Source organism: Aphelocoma coerulescens, chromosome 4 (genome assembly GCF_041296385.1).
Source record: "Aphelocoma coerulescens isolate FSJ_1873_10779 chromosome 4, UR_Acoe_1.0, whole genome shotgun sequence".
NCBI classification, from domain to species: Eukaryota; Metazoa; Chordata; class Aves; order Passeriformes; family Corvidae; genus Aphelocoma; species Aphelocoma coerulescens.
The window spans coordinates 75,468,352-75,492,041 of NC_091017.1; the positions used below are offsets into that span (position 1 = coordinate 75,468,352).

At 38.5% G+C, this 23,690-nt stretch overlaps 1 protein-coding gene across 6 annotated transcripts in view; it reads right to left on the minus strand.

Annotated features, from left to right (window-relative positions):
- Positions 1-23,690, minus strand: part of CTNNA2 (catenin alpha 2) — a 463,984-nt gene that overhangs the window by 28,674 nt on the left and 411,620 nt on the right. For all 6 annotated transcript variants that reach the window (XM_069014748.1, XM_069014753.1, XM_069014752.1 and 3 more), the window contains 5 exons: positions 17,085-17,236; positions 8,980-9,093; positions 5,489-5,670; positions 3,062-3,167; positions 345-479 (listed from right to left, as the gene is read on the minus strand). In XM_069014748.1, the coding sequence (XP_068870849.1) occupies positions 345-479; positions 3,062-3,167; positions 5,489-5,670; positions 8,980-9,093; positions 17,085-17,236 (689 nt within the window). The remainder of the gene's footprint in view (positions 1-344; positions 480-3,061; positions 3,168-5,488; positions 5,671-8,979; positions 9,094-17,084; positions 17,237-23,690) is intronic.

The window sequence follows — 23,690 nt, forward strand, 5'->3', positions numbered from 1 at the left end:
AATTACCAGTACTAACAGAGGAAAGAAGATTTATAATGAGCAAATATACAAAAGCTCCAAATAATTATAATATTCACAGCTTGGCAATGACTTTCTAGGCTATGAAATTACTTTTCTTTTGGAAGAATGGAGATTCTACAAGGTTAGTATAAACAAAGGGTAAGTGGAAAATCAAATTGCTCTACACAAGTTATTATAAGGCCTGGAATATTGGTGACAGAATTTAAAAAAAAAAAAATGCTTATGAATCAGTGGATTTTTGTTTTGTACATTATTGCAACCAAAACCACTCCCTTTCAAGTCCTACATGGGAAACAAATGGTTAAATACAAATCCCAGCTTACCCCTGATACAATGAGTTCTCCACCCAGGTTCTGAACTTCTGCCTTCACTTTGCTGCAGATATTGAGCTGGTGGCAGTACAGGGCAATGCGCTGCAGGTAGGCCAGCAGATCCTGCTTGCAGGCGGAGTCTGGGCACTGCACAAACCAGAAATATTGATTAGATGTAGCTGAGTTCATGAGATTAGAGACAGCTAATCAGATAGTGGCAATATGTGTGTGTTAGGTGGATCTATTCCACTTTGTCTTTACATGAGGTACTTGATAAAGTGGGAAAACTCAAATTCTACCTTTCATTTAACTCAAGATTTATGAATTGAAACCTAAAGATGCACTCTACCTTTCTGTAAAATGAGAACCTCTTTATCAGCATTATGAAAATAATAGTTTTAAATTATGCTCTGCATTAATTTATGGTATTGTATTGAGCAGCCAAAAGACCAGGTTTAATTTGAAACTCCAGGCTGCCTGCTGGGTGTCCAAGTTAACATCCAATATGGACCAGTTCAAGTCCAGGAAAACCCAGTTCTGAGTGGTTATCCCCACTCTAATGCCAACTCTTGTCTGCCTGGCAGCTTCCCTGGCATTTGTGCAGACATTCAGAGGATGAGATTAGGTCAAATGTGCTGGATGCTGTGTGGGTTTCATAATCAATAGAACTAAAAAAGGCTCCAGTACAATTTATTCATAGTCTCTGGGACTCTTAATAGAAACTGCATCATCCCCCACAATATCAACAGCATAACAAACAACAGCCTCATAGTTAATATTCAAAGTCTTGCCTCAGGAGAACAGACCTCGGTAATTCCCTCTGATGAAACAGAGCTACAAGGGTCCATTGCTAACAGCATGTCTCCAGTAAACACTCTTTGGGGCTACCCAGCAAAGTCTGACTGACAGTGTTCCTGCATAGCTTGGGGAACAAAGATTCCAAATATGCCTTTTTATCACCTTACAGAGTTTATGCTCAATTTAAGAAAAAAAAACATTATCAAAGCATTTCAAGGAAAACTGATGGAATTAAATGCACGTGAGTCAACAACATCACAGCTCCTGCCTTGAGATCACTGCTCTGGCCCAGCAGCTAATGCTGGCAAGGAATGTGTTCATGGTGAAGTAGTTGGATATATTGTTGTCTATAACCCCAAAAGGATCACTTGGCTTTTTTCTCTTCCTTTAAAACTAATAATAAACAAAGCTGGAGCTTCACTGTGGCTGCTATAGAGTCTGTCTTCCTCAGACAGCTGCCACACCATTCAGGCATTAATCCCTAAAAGACCTCTTCTCCCTACTGGTGCCAATGTAATATAAAAATATTTACTCAATTCTTGAAGCCTATGAACTGAAAGGAATGAACTTTAAAGCAGTACTTCTAGAGAGCTGTCAAGGCTTTAAATATAAGTACCCTGGAGTGAAAAAATGTAAGGCTCTCTCATTGGAACAATAATTAAAAATGCAACTGTCCACAAAAAGCTTCTATTGCATCAGGGTCTCCAAATTTTTGTAAAATATCATTAAAGTGCAAGCATTAAAACAAATACTTCGTTCTCAAAATGATTTCACTGTTTATTATTAGGGTTACAGTCCTCTGAAATTTAAAACGTGACTCAAGTCAAGGCACTCTAAGCATAACAAGTCTCCTTGTGTTTCTTTCTTTAAAATATTCCACCTCTGCAAATACTGCAGACTAGGAATTTCATCAGCTGACAGATGGGTTTCTTCTTTCTTGTGTTAAAATGAACAAATGCTACATTTGAAGGATTAGAATGGGTTAACTACAGGAAAAATGCTTGCTGCTGCTGAAGAAAACCTAAACCCCACATTTCAGAGGTTACAGGAGAATGGGCAGCTTTGGGGTTTTTGTCACTCTGGCCCATTTTCCATGGCAGGGTGTGTTACACACTATCACACTCTTACTTGAAGAAGAAAAAGACACACTTATTTTGAAGAGGAAGACTAAAGGCAATTAAGTTACCAGTTCCCACTTCCAGCAAATTTTCTCTTGATGACAATGAAATGACAGAAACAACAGGAAATTTACAAGGGAAAAAATACTGACATTTAATTTGCCTGAATCTAAAATCAGCTATGTGGGACCTAGATTTGAAATTTGGCTCTTGACTTTTAATATGATGCCTCCTCGTGCTCTCCAGATGAATAGATAATCCAATCTGAAAATATATATACAGCAAGTTCATCTGTCCAGCTGTGACATGAATTTGGTAATGGGAGTGAGGACACAGACCCCACAACATGCACAATATGCTGAGATAAACCAGAAAAATAGGTAGTCAGAGAACCTTGAAGGAGTAAAGTTCCATATCGAGGGAAATTGCTAGAAGAATGAGCTGAAAAGAATCTAAGGATTCCTAGGCACTTGGCAAGGGGAACGGAGCATCCGAGTCCCCACTCCTTTTTTAACAGCAAATACATTTTGGATGTGATGACCTCACAGGTCTTTTCCAACCTGAAAGAGTCTCTATCTAATTCTAACAGGCCCAGAAGTGAGGCTGCCACAGTCAGGCATTTCTGAGCTTTGGAGAGACTCATTTATGCCTTTCTTGTTCTTCAAAATGCTGACGGGTGTAGAAGAACCAATTTCTATGGGAAGATCAGGATCCAGACTCCCAACAGGTAATTTTCTGCCAAGACAGACTTTTCCTGCAAAAGGCAACTCATCCATAGCAGTTACATTGTATTTCTGCTCATTTTGGGGCTACCTGATCAGCTACTGCCCGTGCCAGTTTGTCCATCCTGGATCCTGCCTCTGCAATCTTCTTGGCCGCATTAATGACATCGGATGTGTTCTTCAGGGGGCCTTTCCCTCTGTGAAACACAAGATGATTACCCACAATCTCAATAAATCATGAAAGGCAACAGTTTCAGTGACCCTGTTTAGTGCTTGATTTTAAAATAGTAACACGAATGTCCTCTTAATTTATTACAATTTCGCCTTTTAAGTACTTTATAGTACAGCTTGATTAAGAAATCTGTCTGCTGCATTTCCTCTCCCTTACAAAATGCCTCACTGGCAATTTAGTCCGATGGTGCCTTCAAGCACATGAGCTGTACTTAATAGTATATGCATATTTAAGTGCTCATTAAGCCAGTGTTCTTCCTGGAATACACAACTATTTCAAAATTATGTGATTCCCAAGCCAGTGCTAAATGTTCAGCCCATCATGTCTAGGGCAGAAATGTCACATTTTAGAAAACCTTTTTTAAGCAGACTTTTTGTTGGAAAATAAAGATAGGTGAAGCATAATCCTTATGTTACACACTGAAATGTTACACTTAAAACGTTTAACTAGCTTTAAGACTGATCTTTCACTATATTTTAAGCTGATGCACAAAATTCTGATTTTAGTCATTAAAGCTACCAAAATGTATTAAGACAAAAAGTTTCACCACAGACTTTCCTGAGTTTGCTTCAGACTCGAACCTTTAATCCTGATTGTAACAATAAAATTGCTGCTGTTCCTGAGAAAGGCTCAGCTGGAAGTGAGTCCATTTTCCATTTCTTTTTTTTAATGGGGAAAATCATAATATGATCAAACATACTCATTTTTTTTAATGAAACAGAAGACATTTTTTCTAAGCACAACATTGCATTATTTTTGGATTTTTTTATCTATAATGGAAAGAATAACATGCTGAAACATATTTCTATTTTAGTCTTCTTTGCAGACTTTCATTACCACCTTAAACAGGTAATGAAATAGAAGTATCCCACTTCTGGTGAACTTAAACTGCAGCACCAATACTTCTTGGTGACCCCGTGTGCTTCTACATTAATTACATGAGCAGATCTGACTGTCACAGACTCCATGCATTTGAAAAATTATTCTAGTTTAACACTGCTGAGGCTACAGCCAACCAAAAAGGTGTGAAAGGCTTGTTTCTGTTTTAATGGCATACATTAAACAACTTGTTATTGAATCTGAGGCAGACAGAGGTGCACTTTGATATTTTTTTAAATTTACTTCAAATGTGACAGTAGCTTTCTCTCATTCTCAAATTAGTTCTGTTCTTTTGATGCTAGAAAATATAATTATGAAATTTTCAGTGTCATGTTCAATGTATCAAAGGTTGTCCAGGAGGTTGCAGAAAATGTGCATATTCTGGGCTGTTGCTTTAGGCTATCATTTTTACCTTCCATGATACAGTGACACTATTTGGGCAGCTATCACTCTGGTTTTTTGCTGGCAAAACGTCAGAGACACAAAGACAATACAAATACAAAAGTAATACAGAATTCTGTAAAATACCCTCTCCATCTGGTTCCACCTCCTACCATTAGATCAGGCTGCTCCAAGCCCCAACCAACTGGCCTTGAACACTTCCAGGGATGGAGCAACACAAAGAGATGAATAAATGGATATCTGATTTTAATCCTGAAGAAAACCAGGAAGATTTTCATCCTGTTTTATGTAATCACATTTTGATAAATACCATTTAAACTTTTGAACTCACTTTAAAAATAAACACTGAATGAAATTTAATTTATTACGGTGATCTGGAATTCAAAGAATCTTGTAAACTGTTCTCCCCGGTGTGATTAACAATATGACCATTGTTAATGATAATAACTCTGTTTACATTGTATCATCAATGAATGGTCTTGTGATGCTATGCAATTAGAGAAGAATGAGACATCAATAGAGAAAAAAAAAGGAAAGCAAAATAAAAGAAATCAGTACTGACAGACTCCCACAAAGCATTACATCAAACCAGTTTCATTTCCTTTGGGATTTTTTTTGGAAGGAAGTTCAGTGTTCAAATGATATAAATAGTTTTGCCATTATTTTTGATTGACACAAATTGTGCTGAAATGTTCAAAGTTCAGAGAGGCACATGCATTTAGATGGGTACTAAACGAAATGTCACTGGAGTGTCTGTAAGGTCACAGACTAACTTTGCTGCTGAAATTCAAAATGATCTGCAAATAAAAGAGGCTTGAAAATAGCACAAAAACTTCACGTGATTAATCCCATTTGGAGAAATACACAAGACAGGTGTATGTGATGAGCGTTCCTTGCTTTGCAACCCCGAAACCACGGCGAATCATCTCAAAAGGGCACAAATCCAGCAGAAAAGGGAAGGTGTGGCACATCTGAGCTCCTCAGCTGGGGTTATTTTATCCTTACCTGGTGAAGTCTGTCATTTCCATCATAATCATGCACATCTGCTTGGCCAGCACAATGATGTCATTGCCACTGTCATCCCACTTGGCCACCTCTGCATCCAGCTTGCTCTTTTCTTGATGGAATATCTCCACCTGCTCGGCAATCTTTGCCTTCTCCTCCTGGGGAAGCTGAGCCATGATAGCCTGGAGAAAAAACAGGAGTTGTGTGTGAACAAAAGGAAGCTACAAATTGATGTTTCCAGTGGTCTCAACAGCTTGAGTTTCTTTTTATGGGAGTTGAAGATGCCAAGCAAAATCCAGTAGGTATTTGATTTCTGTCAGGACAGGCAAAACCACATTCACAGCATGTCTATGCCTCTTCTTGCACTTCCAAGACTTTTTATGATATGGTGATTATTCACCAGTTGACACGGGAGGATTAAGTTCCTATTGAATCTCAATTACGATGAAGAATAAAACAAGTTACATTTATGGGAAAAGGCAGACTGAATTGCTGTGTCTCCCCTTGTCTCATTCTCTGTCAGAAATAGAGGATTTCAGATTAGCACAACACTAAAATAAACTATGAAACACAAGACAATACATTTGAAGTGAATTGCAATAAACATATCTTTTAATGATATTTAGTGTTCTAATTGTCTCTTGGAAGAGATGCAAAAAGGCACTGAACAGGTTGATACTGATCTGCCTCAGCATCAACAAAGCACGAAGTTCCCTCAAAAAAACCCCTAAAAAATTATAATAATTACTTTTGAAGATCAAATGGACAATTTGAATAATGATTTCCAAGTTGAGCTACTATTTGGCTCTAGGGGTTCTGAAGACCACATTATGCATTTAATGGGGTGTGACACATATTTAAGTGTCATTACATTTTTTTCTTGTTTATGTCACTTTCAATCAGCTGAAGTCTTTTTCTACACATCCTTAAAATGCTCTTGGCTTTTAAAAATTCGTAATTGACCTTTTCCAAAACTGAAATTAAAAAGGGTTATAAACAGTAGATCAGAAAATGAGAAATTTGCAAGTTAATCAAATTAAAATTCAACACGAGTTTTAATTAGGCCTTATCAATGTAACTCAGCAGTTTCAAATGTTAGCATAATAGTCTCTGCAGAGAAAAATGCAGTGTAAGTCAAGCTAATAAATAAATATATAAAACAGTAGAACTGAGGAATTAACTGAAGTTAAGAGAATGTGATAGGAGTAGTGAAATTTGGGAAGTTCATCTGTATGACTTGTCTGTGGTTTCTTTGAGTGGCAGCTTCACCTGAACACTCTTTGAACTGGTAAACAGTGCTTTAATATTTCTGTTCCAGCTGCTGATGTGCTTTCAAAGCAGCCATATCCTATAGCAAACGCAGCCCATAAATTCCAGTCTTATGTCTACTGAAGACCAACACAAGTCTTTCTACTGAAACACTAACAGCTTTATGGAGTAAGCATATTAAACAAATCCATCACATTCCACAAATGAAAATATTTTGCACCTGTTCCACAGAAAAGGTTCGGATAAGATACTATTCTGCTTAGCACTCCAGACTGGAGACTGGGCAGTTTCTGCTTACCATGTTTCCCTTTTAGTTTTTTATCATTTGTTGCTTGCTGTGCCACATTGCAATCTATGTTATTCAGGAACTCTCTTTATGATGTATTATGTTTATACAGTGTGTAGCTGATCAAAGCAGAAGGTTTTAAGTGCAGCAGTAATAATAACCACAATAAATGTAATAGAACTTCAGACTCTTAAATCCCCAGGTGAACTCAATTCTCAGTAAAATAAATTACTGCAGTCTTTACTTGGGTTTCAGATCAAGAAAGGATGACATGCTACCCAATCCTAAACATAACCAAAAAATGAGAAAGGCTGTGAAATTTGACAAAATAATCTGTACTGTATCTCATTTCTGTTCTACCTGAGACTTACTTTAGTAGTCAATACCTTGAATATCTCAAACAGGACTTTATGCCCTTTAAAATATAAAAATCACAAAAGATAATTAACTACATCCAGAACAGCTCAGTCATCATTCTCAGAGTAAGGTATCCAGGTACCATTCTGCAGTTCTTGGGACTGTACGTTTTGCCATGTCAGTTCCTGGTCACCCAGCTCTCTCTGGGGTCCATCTCTCTTCGTGTAGATGATAATGAATTTATAAGTTATGTCCTCAATATGCAAAGACAACATTTTATGCCTTAGAGTTGTCATGATAAGATTCCAGTTTTTCTGATACATGGTATGCTCTATTTACCATCTATATTCAATATTCAGGGAAATTAATTCAAGACAAAAAGAAATCTCTGCCCATTCCAATGGATCCATGTCTTACATTTCTCCCATACCTCTGAGTAAGCTTCTTTTATATTTTTGTTACTCTACTGTTTCTTTTCAGGATGTAAAACCTTTGTGCCAAGCCCCAACCTACAGCAGCTGAGAATTCCTCTGTCCTGGTCCTCTGAGCTTTCACAGCAGCTTTGCTTGTTGGTCCTTAGGCTGTCAGCCCTACAAATCCTCTTCCAGACTCCAAGGTAAGAAATCCTCATTCCAGTTACCAGCTTTGCTGGTGTTTGAGTGTGTGGGGAGGATGCTTTTCATTTAGTCCATAACTTCACTTCCAGCACATCAGAACAAACCAGACTTGTGTGAAACAGCCATGAAAATCATTCAGATAATTCCCAGTTTCCTGCTGGTTCTCTGCTGGATAAAGTTAAAAGGCTTTTCTTTAAAAAAACCTTTCTTTCCAGTCAAATATATTTTCATGGTGTATTTTCCCCAAAATTATATTCTGATATTTTTTAATAATCTGATCTGAGAAGGCTATTCAGTAAAAGGTAAACATTCATCAGAGGGGGACATAATCCTGAGCGTTAACAGGAATATTCCTGAGTGTTAACAGACTTCACTTCCCCAGCACCTGTGACCCCTGAAGCACTCATCAGCTTAATTTGCAATCCCCATGCACAAGCTGAGGTCGCAAATCACAATGACTGGAGTTTATCATGATGTAATTACCCTGGTAAAATTACATTGACTCAGTAGCAAATGTCTTCAATTACAATTAAATTACAGGGACTACTCAGTAGCTTAAACAGATCTTCTTGACAGGTTTGCACACTGGGAAACATGACTAATGTAAGATTTCTCTGGATACAGCACGTGGTGCCCTGATGGGATTTTTTTCTTCTTTTTTTTTTTTAAATTTGCTGACTACTTGCATGGTTTCAGCACATTCCAAAACTGCAAAGCCTTCTCTTACAGCACTAGCTGGAGCAAACAGCTGATAGTAGGTACCACAAAAGCCTCAAGATCATTCAATAAATGCTACTTAAGTAGGTCTGACATGAAAAAACCTTCAACACCTTGGTCAGCCTGGTCCCATCCTTTCTTAAACGGCCCTGAGGACTGGAAATCACTGCCTTTGCTTTCCGAGGCAGAGCTTTTATTGGTCACTATCCAGACACTCACTGGATGCATGTGGGGCTTATACTCACCCTTGCACTCTGGCCAGCAATGAGCTGGTCATCCTCGGTCTGGACGCTCGTTCGGCTGCGCACGTCATAATCCTCCTGCTCGAAGTCTGAGTCATCCTCGAGCTCTTCAGGGGTCTGGAGAGAGAGACATGGGAGTGAAAGCCACAGAGAGGAGATGACAAGCTTAAAAAGGACACAGACAAAGTCCTGTGCACAGTGAGCTCTTATTTCATTGACTGCCTGCCCAGGAAATGCTGTTCTGTTCTCCTTTGAAATGAACTTGTCTGCCCCAGCAGTCAGGAACTGAAATTGAATTGTCTTAAAAATTAAATTGTTTCAACCCTGGTTTTCTTTACAAATGGCATTTTTCATTACCTTGCCACAACTTTTCTTGCTGCAATTTCTCTTAACTCTGTTAACATGATGAATGCAGTTCCAGGAACAAATATCCTTTGGAAACACTAACAACGGGAAAGCAGTATTTCAAAATAATGTTATTTCATATATAAACGGACACTAACGCTATTATGTTACTGAAAGCTACATGTAATCTTCAAAAGAGAAAGTAAATACCTGGGGAAAAGCAACTAACATCCTGGAAGAAAAATTTATCAAAGCAAGTGAGAGATTTCCCATTTAAAGAAATTGTAAATGATGTTGATTGGTTTTGAAACAAATGTGAAATTTATAATCTGTGTAACTAGTTAGTTCACATGGTTCCTTTCATATACAGAGCTTCGAAATTTCACTCATCCTCCAAATGACACCATGTTGTCTTCACTGCTGCTGCTATGAATGACGTGAGGGTTTCTTGGAAGATTGATGACATCAAGTTACATATTTTCAGGCTTTGGATTGTTTAAAATGTTGGAGGGAGGGAGAAAAAAAAAACAACTGATGGACCTGTTCATTTGGGCATTTTCACCTTCTAGCAAAAAATTTGGAGAAAAAAATGCCCATATGTATATACAGAGAGAAAGTCTAAAATCACTATTTAAGACCATATTTAATATAAATGGTGCAAAAAAATGGAATCTTTAGAAAGAATATTATATTGCATTTTATGATTGAATAGCATGTGGTACAACAGCCTGGCCATGAGTAAGTGCTGTAGGTACCATTCATGACAATGGCAATAGGAAAAGAAAACCACAGTAACTGTGCCGAGAAATCCTCACCTTACTGGACACCCATCACCCCCAGTGGCAGCCTAGAAGGCCAAAGCACTACAGAAGAAATCATCCAGGCTGGCATTTCGTGCTTGGAGGCACCATCAAGTTTTCGAGCAGAGGCGCTAATCGCTGCCAGTTGTCATTACAGCTCTGTCTGGAGGATGCTCACTCACTAGGAACGGGTCCAAACCCTCTAACGTAACGCAGAGGAGTCTTCTGGCGGTATTTCTGCTCCAGCCTGGCTTCCAACACGAAGTGCACATCTCTGTTTGTAGCTGTACAGTGAAGTGCACAGGATGGGGAGAGTAAAACACAGCCATCTTCGTCTGACTTGGAGAGTATGAATTAAATATGTGTTTTAATGCTGAGCACTGGAGGAAGAAATAGCTAAGTGTGACAAGCATGGTAATGAAACTCGGTCTGCACCTCTGAAGAGAGGCATGTACAAAGAGTGTGTCTAACAGGATAGGCAGGAGAAGAAGTTTAGATGAAAAATGAATTTACCTTCTCTCTACTGTCACAGGTAAAATAGAAGGATTGGTACCCATCATTATAATGACCAATGGTCTTGTTTTCCAAGCACCTTTAATCCCTTTATTCCCTCTGCTCAGCTGCCCGAGGGCAGGATGTGACCTTAAAATCTGTCATAAACAAGCAAGCTACAAAGAGAATTCTACAACTCCCTAAGCAAAGAGTATTTTCTATCACAGGGCTCAGCTTTTCATCTGCCTAGGCTTTGCTGTTTAGAACAAGAACAGGGTGGAGAGCTTCAATAAACCAGCTGGCTCTTCCCCATCCTCCAAGTCCACTCAACGAGCCAGTTTCACTGGTCATTGTAAAGCCAGTACCCTTTCACACCCCAAATAACACTCCTCTTAGTTTCTTCTGTCTCCACATTTAGAAACAAGATTATAAAATATAACGTGCAGTTCTTTCCAAGGCTTTCATAGTCAGAGTGGCAGTAAAGATGTAATATTCAAAATATTACATCTCAACACTGTAACCAATAAGGACATGAGGCTGCCTCTTAAAAAGAAAAAATATTCTGTAAATTCTATGCAAGGACTTATTCTTGAAGAAATATCCAGAAAAAGAAATGTATTGCTGTTACTGTCTGACATTCATAATCTTAAAATCTGTGGTCTTCAAAGCACTGAAATGTAATGTGTATAAACGTTGAACGTGAAGAAAATGTAGTGCAAACCAAATGCAACTGTTGGCAATATACCACAAGCACAAGACATCTTCCTATTTCCCTTCTGTACAAGTGAGACCTAATTCAAAGTCATCTTTCAGATTCACTCTTTTTATGTTTTCAAGGGTGGTGAATTTAACGCCCTCATTTTCTTCCCCAAACAGCTGCATTTTTCATTAGGGTGAAGAACTTTATTAAGGGTTAACTTTTATCTGTATCCTGCCATTTCAAACATGTTCACGTTTTTCACCCTTGCACCATTGCCTTGTTTTAGCTGATCTCCTGGAGATGCAGCCCATAGAGAACAGGGTTTCCCTTTTGTTCAGACACAAAGGTATAAAAACAAATATTATATTGAATTTCCTTGACTTAAAGACTTCTACTCTTAGCAGGGCCTTCTAAACATACCAGAACAACTCTAATTTTTGTGCACAACTAACAGGACCTTGATATTTAAAACCTTGTTTGCAAGACAACAGAGTCTGAGACTTCATTTATCTGAGCTGGAAGACAGAAAGACTGATTTGATCTTGCAGATAGCTGGACTTACGGTCACACAAATGCAGCAAACACAGATCTGAGACTGGAGACAGCTTCCAAACAAAGCCAACAACCACCAGTGGCAGAAGAAGCTAAAGCAATATTCAAAACTAATGGATTTAATGAACTGATTGATTTCAGCAGAAAAATGAACTGGTTTCATAACTTTAAATCTGTTTTGTAGAACAAGCCATAAGACTTCCCAGGACTACTTTTTTTTTCTCAAATACAGTATCTCTGCTACACACAACATTCATCTAACTCAAAGGAAATCTTCCAGTGAAGAAGAATCTTTCACAATCCCAGATAAATCACACAAGAAATATATACTTTCTCTTTTAAGATGCACGTTGTATTTCTAATATGAATGTGGTGACTTTCAACTTCCAGGCGTTGGAATATTTTTTTTTTTAATATCTCTCTGGCTGTTAGACTGAAGAGCTTGCTGTGAACAAAATATCTTCCATCTATGTCATTCTTTTTATCTTTTGTGACTGCAGTATGAAAATGTGAATTATACAAGTATAAGTAATAAAATGGCATATATACACAGATTTATAAATGCAATTTGTTTCATATTTCACCAACTCAAATGTACTTGATGAAGACAGAAACCCCACTTTGCTATGCACTTAAAAATTGTAAGATGCAATTACACGAATTTCAGCACTGTGAACACCAAGTGAAGCTAACCTTGCAATGAGAGCAAAGACTGAAGAGTTGAAAAGATACTCCCTCATTTTTTACAATGAGGTTCCCTCTTATTCTAAAAGACAAGGAGAAAAGGAAATAGACTTTACAATATGCATTTATATCCAACTCCACCCTATTCTGTACATTCATTTTGGTACAACTGCAGCCTGAGTGACTCAGGTGCAAGCAGCACCTGAGTGCCTCAGTCAGAGAACTTCTCTCACTGCAGGTCTTCAGTTGTTTGGTGATTTACAGTAAAATCTAACACTTCAATCTGAGAAGCAGAAGGCACTCAATGGAAACACTGGAGGCCATAACACCCTTTGGAGACAGGATGTTTCAAAAGATGATGGGATTCTGCACCAAATCTGGTTTTACAGAAGACCTGAATTGTTGCAGCACTTTGGATTTCACCACGGTGGCTGCCCCAGAGGTGATGGTGGCTAAACCTGACAAGTCAAAGAGGAGAAGAGCTTTAATACACCCAAACAGTTGGGGTTGAGGACCCCACAGTCATTTCATTTTTATTCAGACTCACTGAGGTCTTCTCCCAAGGACTGAAAACCCCTCAATGACAGAACAGAGTAAATGGAGTTAATAATAGAATAAAATATCCCAAGTCAGAAGGAGCTCACAAGGACCATCAAAGTCCAGCTGCTGGCCCTGCACAGGACATCCCCAAGAGTCACAACTTGTGCCTGAGAGCATTATCCAAATGCTTCCTGAACTCTGTCAAGCTTGGTGTGAGTGACTGAAATGGTCAATGGCTTAAACATTGTTAAAAAAGGACTTTGCCATTATAGCAAAATTGTATAAAGAAGCTGTGACCATGGAAGCCCTGTTCAAATGTGCCTCCTGACGGGAACTGGTCTGTGAGTTAAGGCACCTGATGGGAACTTGAGTGAAGGCAAAGTGGTGCTATTGTCCAGGTCTAAAGAGAGGTCTAAGGAGAGCTAAACATGGCTGGGGGAGAAGAATCAGCTCTGGCTCAGTTGATGGGGAGGAGGAGAGATTTTGGGTGTGTGACAAAGGGAGTGAACACTCACCCCACCTTACACAAACTGGCTCAGTTATAAAACCTACCCACCCTGGGAAAGCCACATCCATGGGGCATTCACGTGAGGGGCAGCTGAGGAGGGGTCATAAACCACCATAAAACCATCAAAAACCCCCAAAACACCCCCAGACTCATTCCTGAGGCCTTGTGCTGCCACAGATCCAGAGTCTGTTGCAAGAGACGGTTTCCAACTTGTTTCCCCTAGGGGAGGTACCAGGCATTCCCACCTGGGCCAAACATACATTAATCCATTGCACTCTCTGTTTTGTGGGACCCTCACCACTGCAAAGACCAGAAGAAGAGGATCAATGAGAAGCTGTCGGGATCCATGGAGTGGTGATATTTTCTGCTTAGTCTGTCTGTCACTCTCTTTCTCTCCCACCCTGCCCCTCTTTTTGTTTCTCTCTCTCTCTCTACGTCACACTACTGTTAAATAAAATCCATACTATCAACTTCAGCATATGGTCTCGTTTGCCCCTTAATTCAGGCAGAGGCATCTCTCTAACAATTTTAATAACTGGATCTTAACACTTGGTGCTGTGACCATTTCCCTGGGGATCCCGTTCCAGTGCCCAACCACCCTCTGGGTGAAGAATCTTTTCCCAATATCCAACCTAAACCTCCCCTGACACAGCTCCAGTCATTCCCTCGGGTCCTAAGATGCTCCCAGAGAGCATCTCCCAGCATCACCCCAATGAATCAAGTTTATAGATGTTTAAAGTCTGAAGCTGGCCTTGGAGACACATAAGAATGAGAAAAAATGTCACTGTGAGTCCTCCTGACTGTAAAGAGTGTTTCTGGCCAATAACTGAGGGAATTTCACAAGCAGCTATGAAAACACAAAGTGTAATTTCATCCCTACAGAGTAATAGGAAAGATGCTGGAATGAAGTTATTATTTTCTATTTTATTTCTAGGTTCTATAATTACACTCTTAAATTCATTTATACTACTTCTTAACTTGTGGAAGAGATCTTTTTCTTCTGCATAGATAATAATAATACTCCTCAATGAAAAAAGGAGTTTCCTTTCTCCTCCAGAGGGACAATAAATTCTCCCTTTTTGAAGGAAAAAGAAGAACAGAGACTATCCACCCTTTCCTTCAGCTTACCAGAAGCAATAATACCAGCCAAAATTAATTTTTAAAGTGGCTTTACTTACTTTCTGGAATGAGGGAAACATCTCAGATAAATTCAATCTTTCACAGCTTTCACACGAACAATCACTGCCTGAAAGTAATTGTGTCAGATGCCTAAAAAGTTTCCAAGATTGGGTTTTTCTAATGTTTTGTAATTCTGAAAAATCTTTACCACCTGAATTAAAGGGTGCATAATATTTGATAAAATATTAGATGAAAATGTTCTAAGGGTTGTCTTTTATAGCCTCATCCTTTAATTATACATCCCATTTCAGTGTGAGATGTTCAGATGGGAATGTTAAAGAGTATCTCAAAGTGAAACTAATTTTGTTTTCTACAGCAAATAAGGTTCTGATTCAGCAAACTCTGGTCTGTGTAAGCTCATATATGTGGATTTTTCCAGTTAACTCATATGGATAATGAGTCCATTTATGTGCTTTAGCTCTCTGCCTGGGTAAGGAGTATTACATTGAGCTCCATAAATAAACTAATTGTCAGAAGGCAAAAATACATCTTCCTAATCTGGGCAAGCAGAATTCATTAGCTCTTAGCATACAATGGGTGAAAAGTAGTAGTGATACAATGGCAAGAGTAATTTGGGATTTTCCTAAGGAGACTGAGAAGCTCTCCAGGTACACAAAACAGTCAAGCAGCAACAAAGTAAGTGATCAGGCCTCCAAAATTCAAAATTAGAAACATCTCACCAGGATGGACATGTCATGGCAAACTCTTGAGGATAACTCTGATGTACAGGGGGGTGATGGAAGCTGGAACTCTATGTAGCGGATGGGGAAACCTGGGTTTGTAGGAGATCCCACCTGATGCTTGTGTCTCATGACACAATCACCATTTAAAATGGCTAGAAAAGACTGGTATCTCTTAAGAAGTGGTTCTTGTCCTAAGAAAAGTCTGGAAACTGCTGCACAGATGAAGAAACTGGAAAATCAAAGGGAAAACTGAGATTCTTTACTATGCAGATCTTTCATTTCATAGAATCATGGAATGGTTAGGCTTAGAAGGGACCTCAAAGATCATCCAGTTCCATCCCCTACCACAGGCAGGGACACCTTCCGCTATCCCTGGCTGGAGGCCCTGTCCAACCTGGCCTTGGACACTTCCAGGGATCCAGGGGCAGCCACAGCTTCTCTGGGCACCCTGTGCCAGGCCCTGCCCACCCTCACAGGGAAGTAATTCAAGTAAAGATTTCCCTCCCCTTCCAGAAGAGCTGCCAATCCTCTAATGCTGCACACCCAGAGAACAGGATGGGTTTGCCCCCATCACAAACCATGACTATAATTCAGGCCACCTGGGATGAGCACTGGGTATGAGAATGGAATTTGTGTTTGGCAGTTATAAAATTAAGCCTGTCAAAAGCTTCTTCTGTAAATGTTAATACATAGTGACAGATGACTAAAATTGAGCTATTTTGGAGTGCTCCAACTGCCTGAAGTCTTACATCAGTGCCATAATACACTCACAACCACAAGTGCATGTTACCTGTTTGCTCAAAGGGATGAGTTCATGTTTTAGCCCTGTTACTTGTCTCAAAAGTTTCGTCTGGGATCCTCTCCATAGCTTTACTTGTACATGGTTTTCATTAGGGCTAATTCAAGGTAATTTCGGTTTCAAAAAAGTGTTTCAGTTGCTGAAGAGCTGTCCAAATCAGGCTTGTTTTGCTGTTTTTCTTTTCTGAATCTTTGTCTGCTGACTAAAGTGAAAAGCAACACCCACCTACTCTCACAATAATTACATTGTTCTGTCGTGTCTTTTATTTGTTTGTTTATTTTATTAAAAGATGTCTAAGCAAATTGAATCAACTGGTTAGTCAACACTGAAATGACACGTTTTTTACCTCAGAAAACATTCAAAACCATCCCTGCAGAGGCACACTGGAGCAGCAAGATAATTTATTTATTCATTTAGATTTTCATCAGACTTACCTCACATCCCAGGCAGCACACACACATTAGGCAAAAAACACAAAATAAACAAAACAACAAAAAATCTACACAAACCTTGAAGACCTTGGCAAATTAATGCTATTACTGTGGAAAGAGTAATGAAGTTTGCATCTGTTGGCAGTTGTGATCAAATCTTCTAGCTGATTAACATATTAATTGTGGTTCATCTACTAAATAACCTCATCTCTTTATTTACTAATTCTTTTGTTGCTGCACATACTTTAGTTTCATGCTTGTTTCAGTGTCAAGCTTTTCTGGCTTATTACAACACAAGGCTGATTCCAAGGGGCTTTTATATTCTTCTTATCCACCTTATCCATCTTCTTACCTCCCAGTAAATCCCAGCTTTCACTCCCAGGAGCTTTACATACCCTGATCATCAGGACAGCTTTCCTGATGTCCCGAACTCCATCGTAGACCAGGCGGGAGGCGTCGATGAACTCGTTCTCCTCAAAGGGCTGGGGCACGTTGGCACTTAGGGCTTCAATGGCCACCTCCACTTGCTCAGCAAAACGTGGCATCACTGGGTTAACACAAGGAAAGGCAGCAGCATTAGACACCTTCTCTCCTGAGCATTTTTCCGCTGCTCTCAGGTATGGATAGTTTCCAGGAGACACGGCACACGCTGTGCTGGCAATTCCCAGGCACAGGGAGGCTCCTGGATGGGTTTGTACCCACCCTCCACATGGAGAGCTCTGGCACGTTACCTGACAGCACAGAAACAGCCACCTCTATATTCTCTCCTCCAACTGCACAAAGAATAGAAAACATGCTTTAAAAACTGTGATTTACTAACTTTTAAAAGGCTGCAAGACACCTGAGCAGTCAGTAAAGTTCATTTAAAAGCTTTACAACCTGTAATGAGCACAGTACATATTTATATCAAGAGAGCAAAGCAAACTGTAACCATTATACCTGCTAATTTACATAATTTACAGTCTAGCTCATACTAAATAATAATAATAAGGGACAAAATTCAAAATCAAGGATATTATTTTTGTGAAGACACCTTAATGAGTCTTCTGCTTCTTCACTATCACCATGTATGTAACACAAAAAAAAGCCTTAGGTATTGGCTAACAATATCATAAACTGTGGCATGAACTTATTTAATATACAATTTAAAGCAATTATTTACTTTTGTAAATGGTTTCAGGGCATTGCTTAAAGTAGCAAGAGGCTTTTCTTTACATTTTGCAGAGGATTCCTTTGAAGGTATAATCACTTTCTGCACACTGTGTTTGTGGGAAAGTAAATCTTTCCCAAATCAGTCCTCTAACAACTTAAACCCAAATCCTACAACCATGAACATCAGTGGTTATAATGCACCTACATTCCTGTACTTATTTACTCCTCTTCAAAATTTTAGCATTAATATTGGCAGATTGTGCTCATGGAAGACAAATATAATCAATGTTTCATTAGAAACCTGGATAAAAAATCCAGTCGGATTAATTCTTAAGAATTTAAGGAACTTGGATCAAATTTAAGATTTATAGATAGCCATTTTTTCATCATATTCACATCACTTTTATTCTAGCATTACAGTATCCAGATCATGTATCCCTGACTTTACTATTTTGGAAATATAATTGAAAGAACAGGAAAAGATGATTCTAAGTCAGTTGGTTGCAGGTTTTTTTGTTGTTAAAATATTACCTTTCTTGTCCATCTTTTCCCTAAACCCTGTTTTTAATACACTTATTGGTAACCTGAACTCAAGGAATTGAAAACAAAGGGGAATTTTCAGTGTTATTTTCACCAAGAGCAGTGACAATCTCTCCTAGGAACTTCTACTGTAGTAGGAAATCACATTTTCTTCCTGACTGAAAGTTCTGAAATTTATTTTAATCATAATGAAAACTACCTTTTATGCATCTTACTGTCTGATTTAAAGTAAAACCACAAAAACATATGATTCAAGAACAGTTTACATTTCAAAGAACAAGTGGCAGCAACCACGAGTTCAAACTTTCTGGCATTTAAATATTACTGATTGGATGAAAATGAGGAAATCTTAAAAGGGATATAATAATTCAAATCCTGTTTACACATCACTATAGATATATATATATGTGTTCATATAGACAGATGAAAGAACAGAATTGTATTTTCCATGCAGATAATATTCAGTAAGTTCCTGGGATACACCAGAGAAACAGGAAAAAGTGACAGCAACAATAGACCTTAAAAAAGTAAACATTAACAAAACATTGCCAGGCAGAGGGGAAACATTTTAATTAGATAAAGAGTTTGAGAGAGCTGGAAGTTTTGGAAGGAGTATTTAATAAATGCATATATCAAATTACCTTAATTAATAGTACACTCGAAAGTGTAGTAGGAGGCTAATATGATTGCATAAGGAAGTCTCTAGCCTGAATATCAAAAAGCAGTCATTAAAAATACAATGAAAACAAGCAAACCTAAAGAATAAAAGAGAAATTATTTTGGGTTATTGGCATAAAATAAGTAAAACTAGAGATGCAAAAATGACAACAAAAAAAGAAAAGAAGGTAAAGAACCTTAATATTTAGGGTTAAATTAAACTTAAAATTTCTGTCTAAAATTTCCTAACTAGCAGAGGTGGTCAGGTATTGGATATAATTAATAGTAGGTGCAACAGGCCTGAATTAGAAATGGGCAGTTTGAAGAACACCTACATAAGCATAAAGAAATTTAACTTCTAAATTTGTATTTAAGTTAACAGAGCGTAGTAAAATTTACCCTGTAGTTCTTAAGAAAAAAAAAAAGCAATTTCTGAACCGTCTTCAAGAACTCAAGAGAAACAGTAAGGGTGAAAATTACAGGGATTTAGAAAAAGAAAAAAAAAAAAAAAAAAACAAAAACCCAACAAAACCCACTTGTCTATTTTAGATAAAGGCATATAATCATTAAATAAAGGTTCCTGTAAAGGTAGAGAAGAAAGGAAGGAAGATTTATAACATATTCATCATAATTTCACCAACCAGAAATAAAATGAAACATTACTTAGAGCAATTAATGTTTAATTATCTGTAAATAATCAGCAGACGCTGGACAGGCAACAGATTTGTGGAAATAAGTTACATCAAGCTTGTACAATTTTTCCCTTGACAGGGCAGTGACAGTAGGGAAGGCAGATGTGACACAGCTGGACTTTGGGGAGATCTCTGTCATGGCCACACGTGACATTCTTAGACCAAAACAAGGGAAATTTAAATTACATGGTTGTAAGGTGGAAAGCTACATTTTATTAATATTCCTGAACATGAGGTATTCATTCCTGACCACATTTATTACCTCCACTGGGTGTGGAAGCTTCTCCATCGGCTCTGATTTTGCAGACCTGGCTATAATTTAGTCCCTAATTTACATTACTACACATGAACATCATCAGCTGTTTCGAAATGGAAATAGATATGAAACTGCTTTATGAATTGCTTGCTTGCCAATCGTATTTTTACATCAGTGCTCACTTTTGATTAGACAAGCAAGAAAAAAACACCTTTAATAGGGGGCTATTACTTAATGCTTCTCTAAGCATATGTTGTCATTTAATGCAGTGACGTTTTTGAAAATTGAAAATTGGGTTGAGATCTGTATTATTCTCCAGTTATGGTTACTGAGCTCCATGACAAAAAAAAACCCTCCAGTCTTTTTTTTTCTATTATTTACCACGCAAAGAAGGATATTCTTATGCCAAAGGTGAAAGAACCACAAGTAAAATTCAGGCAAAGGTGTGAGTTTGTATCTGGAGTTAAAACTTGTAAATGCTTTAGACAGAGAATGATTCATTTATTATGCACTGAGAAACTGGCTATAAATTTTAGATTCAGAAGCCAATCAATACTTCTGGGGAAAAATTAAACATTGGTTTCTTAGCTTGAGCTGTGGCCTTGAAAGCACTCACACATATGCTTAGACTGAAAAATGCAGTCCATTAACATCTCTCAGCCTAACTACATGAATTAATTAGGCACCTGCATAAATGTTGACAGAATCAGGTCCCAAGTTAATAGCAACACTTCTAATTCACTGACTATGTCATTCCAACAAAATAAAGAAAGCCTTAAATGGCACTGAAAGCAAGACCACTGCCAACAGAATCTAGGTTGAATGGCTGCTGGAGAAATACTGGGAATCAGAAAAGTTGAAATTACTTCCATTTTATCAATTGATTAATTCTTTTAAATTATACTTTCTTTTTTTTGCTATCAGCACAGTAGGAAACCAGCACATCACCATGTGTGAATTCATGCCTTGATTGAACTTGTAATTTTTTGTGAACCACCCTGCTCCACAAAGAAAATATTTTCTCTAAAGCTCTTCTTGTTTTTCTCCATATCTCCTACATATTAAAATTATCAAATAATTATCTGTTTTCTAAAAATATATTCCCTATTGACTTTCTCTCCTATGGCAGTAAGTTTGTACTGCAATTTTTGTACTTAGAAGCATCACTGCAAATTTTGTTTAGTGATATGGGAACAATAAGATCCCTGATAGAGAGGGAAATGTTAGGTTACCTAATAAAATTATTGAGATAAAAAAATTTAAAATGTTTGGGCGTTCTTGTTCGTAGCATTAGAACAAAAAGTTTCATTAATATGCAAGATTAAATGAATGCCTTGCTGATTTATTGCACTTTTATGGCCTTATTATTTAGGAACTTGAATTCCTCAGAATCTTAAGTAGATGTGAATGTTCAGAAATGTAGAAAGGGATAATTAAGACTCAAAAAAAAAGCAATAAAGGTCAAGGACCCTCCAGGTGCATGGGTTTCTAATTCTTAGTAGCATCAATGGGAGTCAGGAAATTTGGTTTGGTTTTGCCCCACTTCACACAACTGAAAGCTTTAAACCTCTTTCCTTATAGCAGACAGAGAACAGTAGATGCTTCCACAGACAATTAATCACACCTAGCCTACTTTAAAGACTCAAGTTCAGCTGGATAAAATTCTGATTTTCCTCTGCCCACTGAACAGAGAGGGAAGTGTTTGGCTTAGACCAGATGTCTGCTTTAGACAACCAAGCTTAGGCATAAATCAACCCCATTTGTGCACCAAATCCTGGAACACTTTTGACTCTGAATCAGGCAGAGCACCACAAGACTCCTTTCCATCCCAATCTCACTGGAATGGAAGGGCTCCCAGAGGTTCTCATCTTTGGGGCATTTTTCTGGCCAGAAGACTATTTTTGAATGGCACCAGCAGAGCTATTTCTCAGAGCTTCACTTTCAAAAGATGAGCACCTACTCAACTCTTTCTAGTATCCAGGGATTTGGATCCAAGGGAAGCACCCTTCTCAAAGACCAGGGGTTGTTCCCTGGAGCCAGACTGTCCTCAGACAAACCAGACACTTGAGCTGCAGAGAAGTGACTGCTCTCCTGTACCCCACTGCACCCAGATGTGCCCTCTGGCTGGCCCTGATAGCTCTGGATCCATTTAAGCATCTGTACCTGTCCTTGAGAAAACTGATTTTCCCCATGCCATGTTCACAGAGATCAGACCCATCATTTAAGGTGCCAATCACCTTATCTAAGTAGCCCTTAAATGGTTATAAAAATCTGGTCTGATGTGGGTAAGATTATCCAAGAATGACATGGCAGTCTAAAGGTTTGGACCAGTACACTGCTAAAAGTTTCAGGATCCCTGAGAATGTCTCTGATTCTCCTAAACATCAGAGTCATTTGTGTCACATAAGAAAATTATCTAGAGTGACTGGTAGGATTGTGAACTTCAGGTTATCAGGGGAGACTAAAACAAAAAAAATCCATGAATGATCCATTACATTGAAAAAATAAAAAAGATGCTCTGTTAGAAAAAAAGCTCAGCCATTATCCAGATTTAGGAGGTTTTAGTATAAAAAATTCACAAAGTTAACAGCTTAAAAATTTCAGGGCTCTGGATGAAATTTCTTCTGTTGATTTTTTGGGGGTTTTGAATTTATTTTTTTACTTAAATAATTCATTAATTTACTTAACTGAAGAAAGAATGCAGTCTACTGGGAAGTTCAAGTATTTAAAACAGGTGTTTAAAAGATAATTCCAAAGGTTTATCTGACATCCTCTGTCAAAGACAGCACAGTTGCTCGGTTTCATCTGAAGGATGAATAAGGATACCTTATTTAGCTCAAAGTGTTTGTCAAAGTCTGTTTCTAGAAGAACTGTATATTCCTTTTCAGAAGATTCTATATATTTCACGAAATGTTTTTAAGTCCTGGTCTCATATAATATAATTTACATTTCAGTCATGACTACTATATTGCTAATTGAAAAGAAAAAGGGTTATAAAAGTCTACTGAAATATTACATAACATATCATAGAATCACAGAATTGTTTGGCTTGGAAAAGATCCCTCAGATCATGGAGTCCAACCCTTAACTCAGCACTGCCAAGGCCACCACTGACCCATGTCCCCAAGTGCCACATCCACATGGCTTTTAAATCCCTCCAGGGATGGGGACTTCACCCCTGTCCAGGGCTGGACAAGCCTTTGGGTGAAGAAAACTTTCCCCAATATCCCAATCTAAACCTCCCCTGGCACTACTTGAGGCCGTTCCCTCTCCTCCTGTCCCTGTTCCCTGGGAGCAGAGCCCGACCCCCCCGGCTGCCCCCTCCTGTCAGGGACTTGTGCAGAGCCACAAGGTCCCCCCTGAGCCTCCTTTGCTCCAGGCTGAGCCCCTTTCCCAGCTCCCTCAGCCACTCCTGGTGCTCCAGACCCTTCCCCAGGAAAAACAAAATTAGGGCAGAGTGGTATGGCACAGAGAAGGATGGACCATCACCGTCCAATGCACAGGACCACCTTCTCCCTTCCTGCTATTTACTATTCACTTTTCTCCTGATGAAATGGTTAAAAGTCAGGTATAAAATAATGAATATCCACACCCTACAGCAGTTTGCAGCGATCACAAGACTTTCAGGAAGAATCAGCCTTCACTGCCAAACACTGATTTGGCCATGGCCTGTAAAAGCAATGTTCCCAGGTTTCCTTGAATTT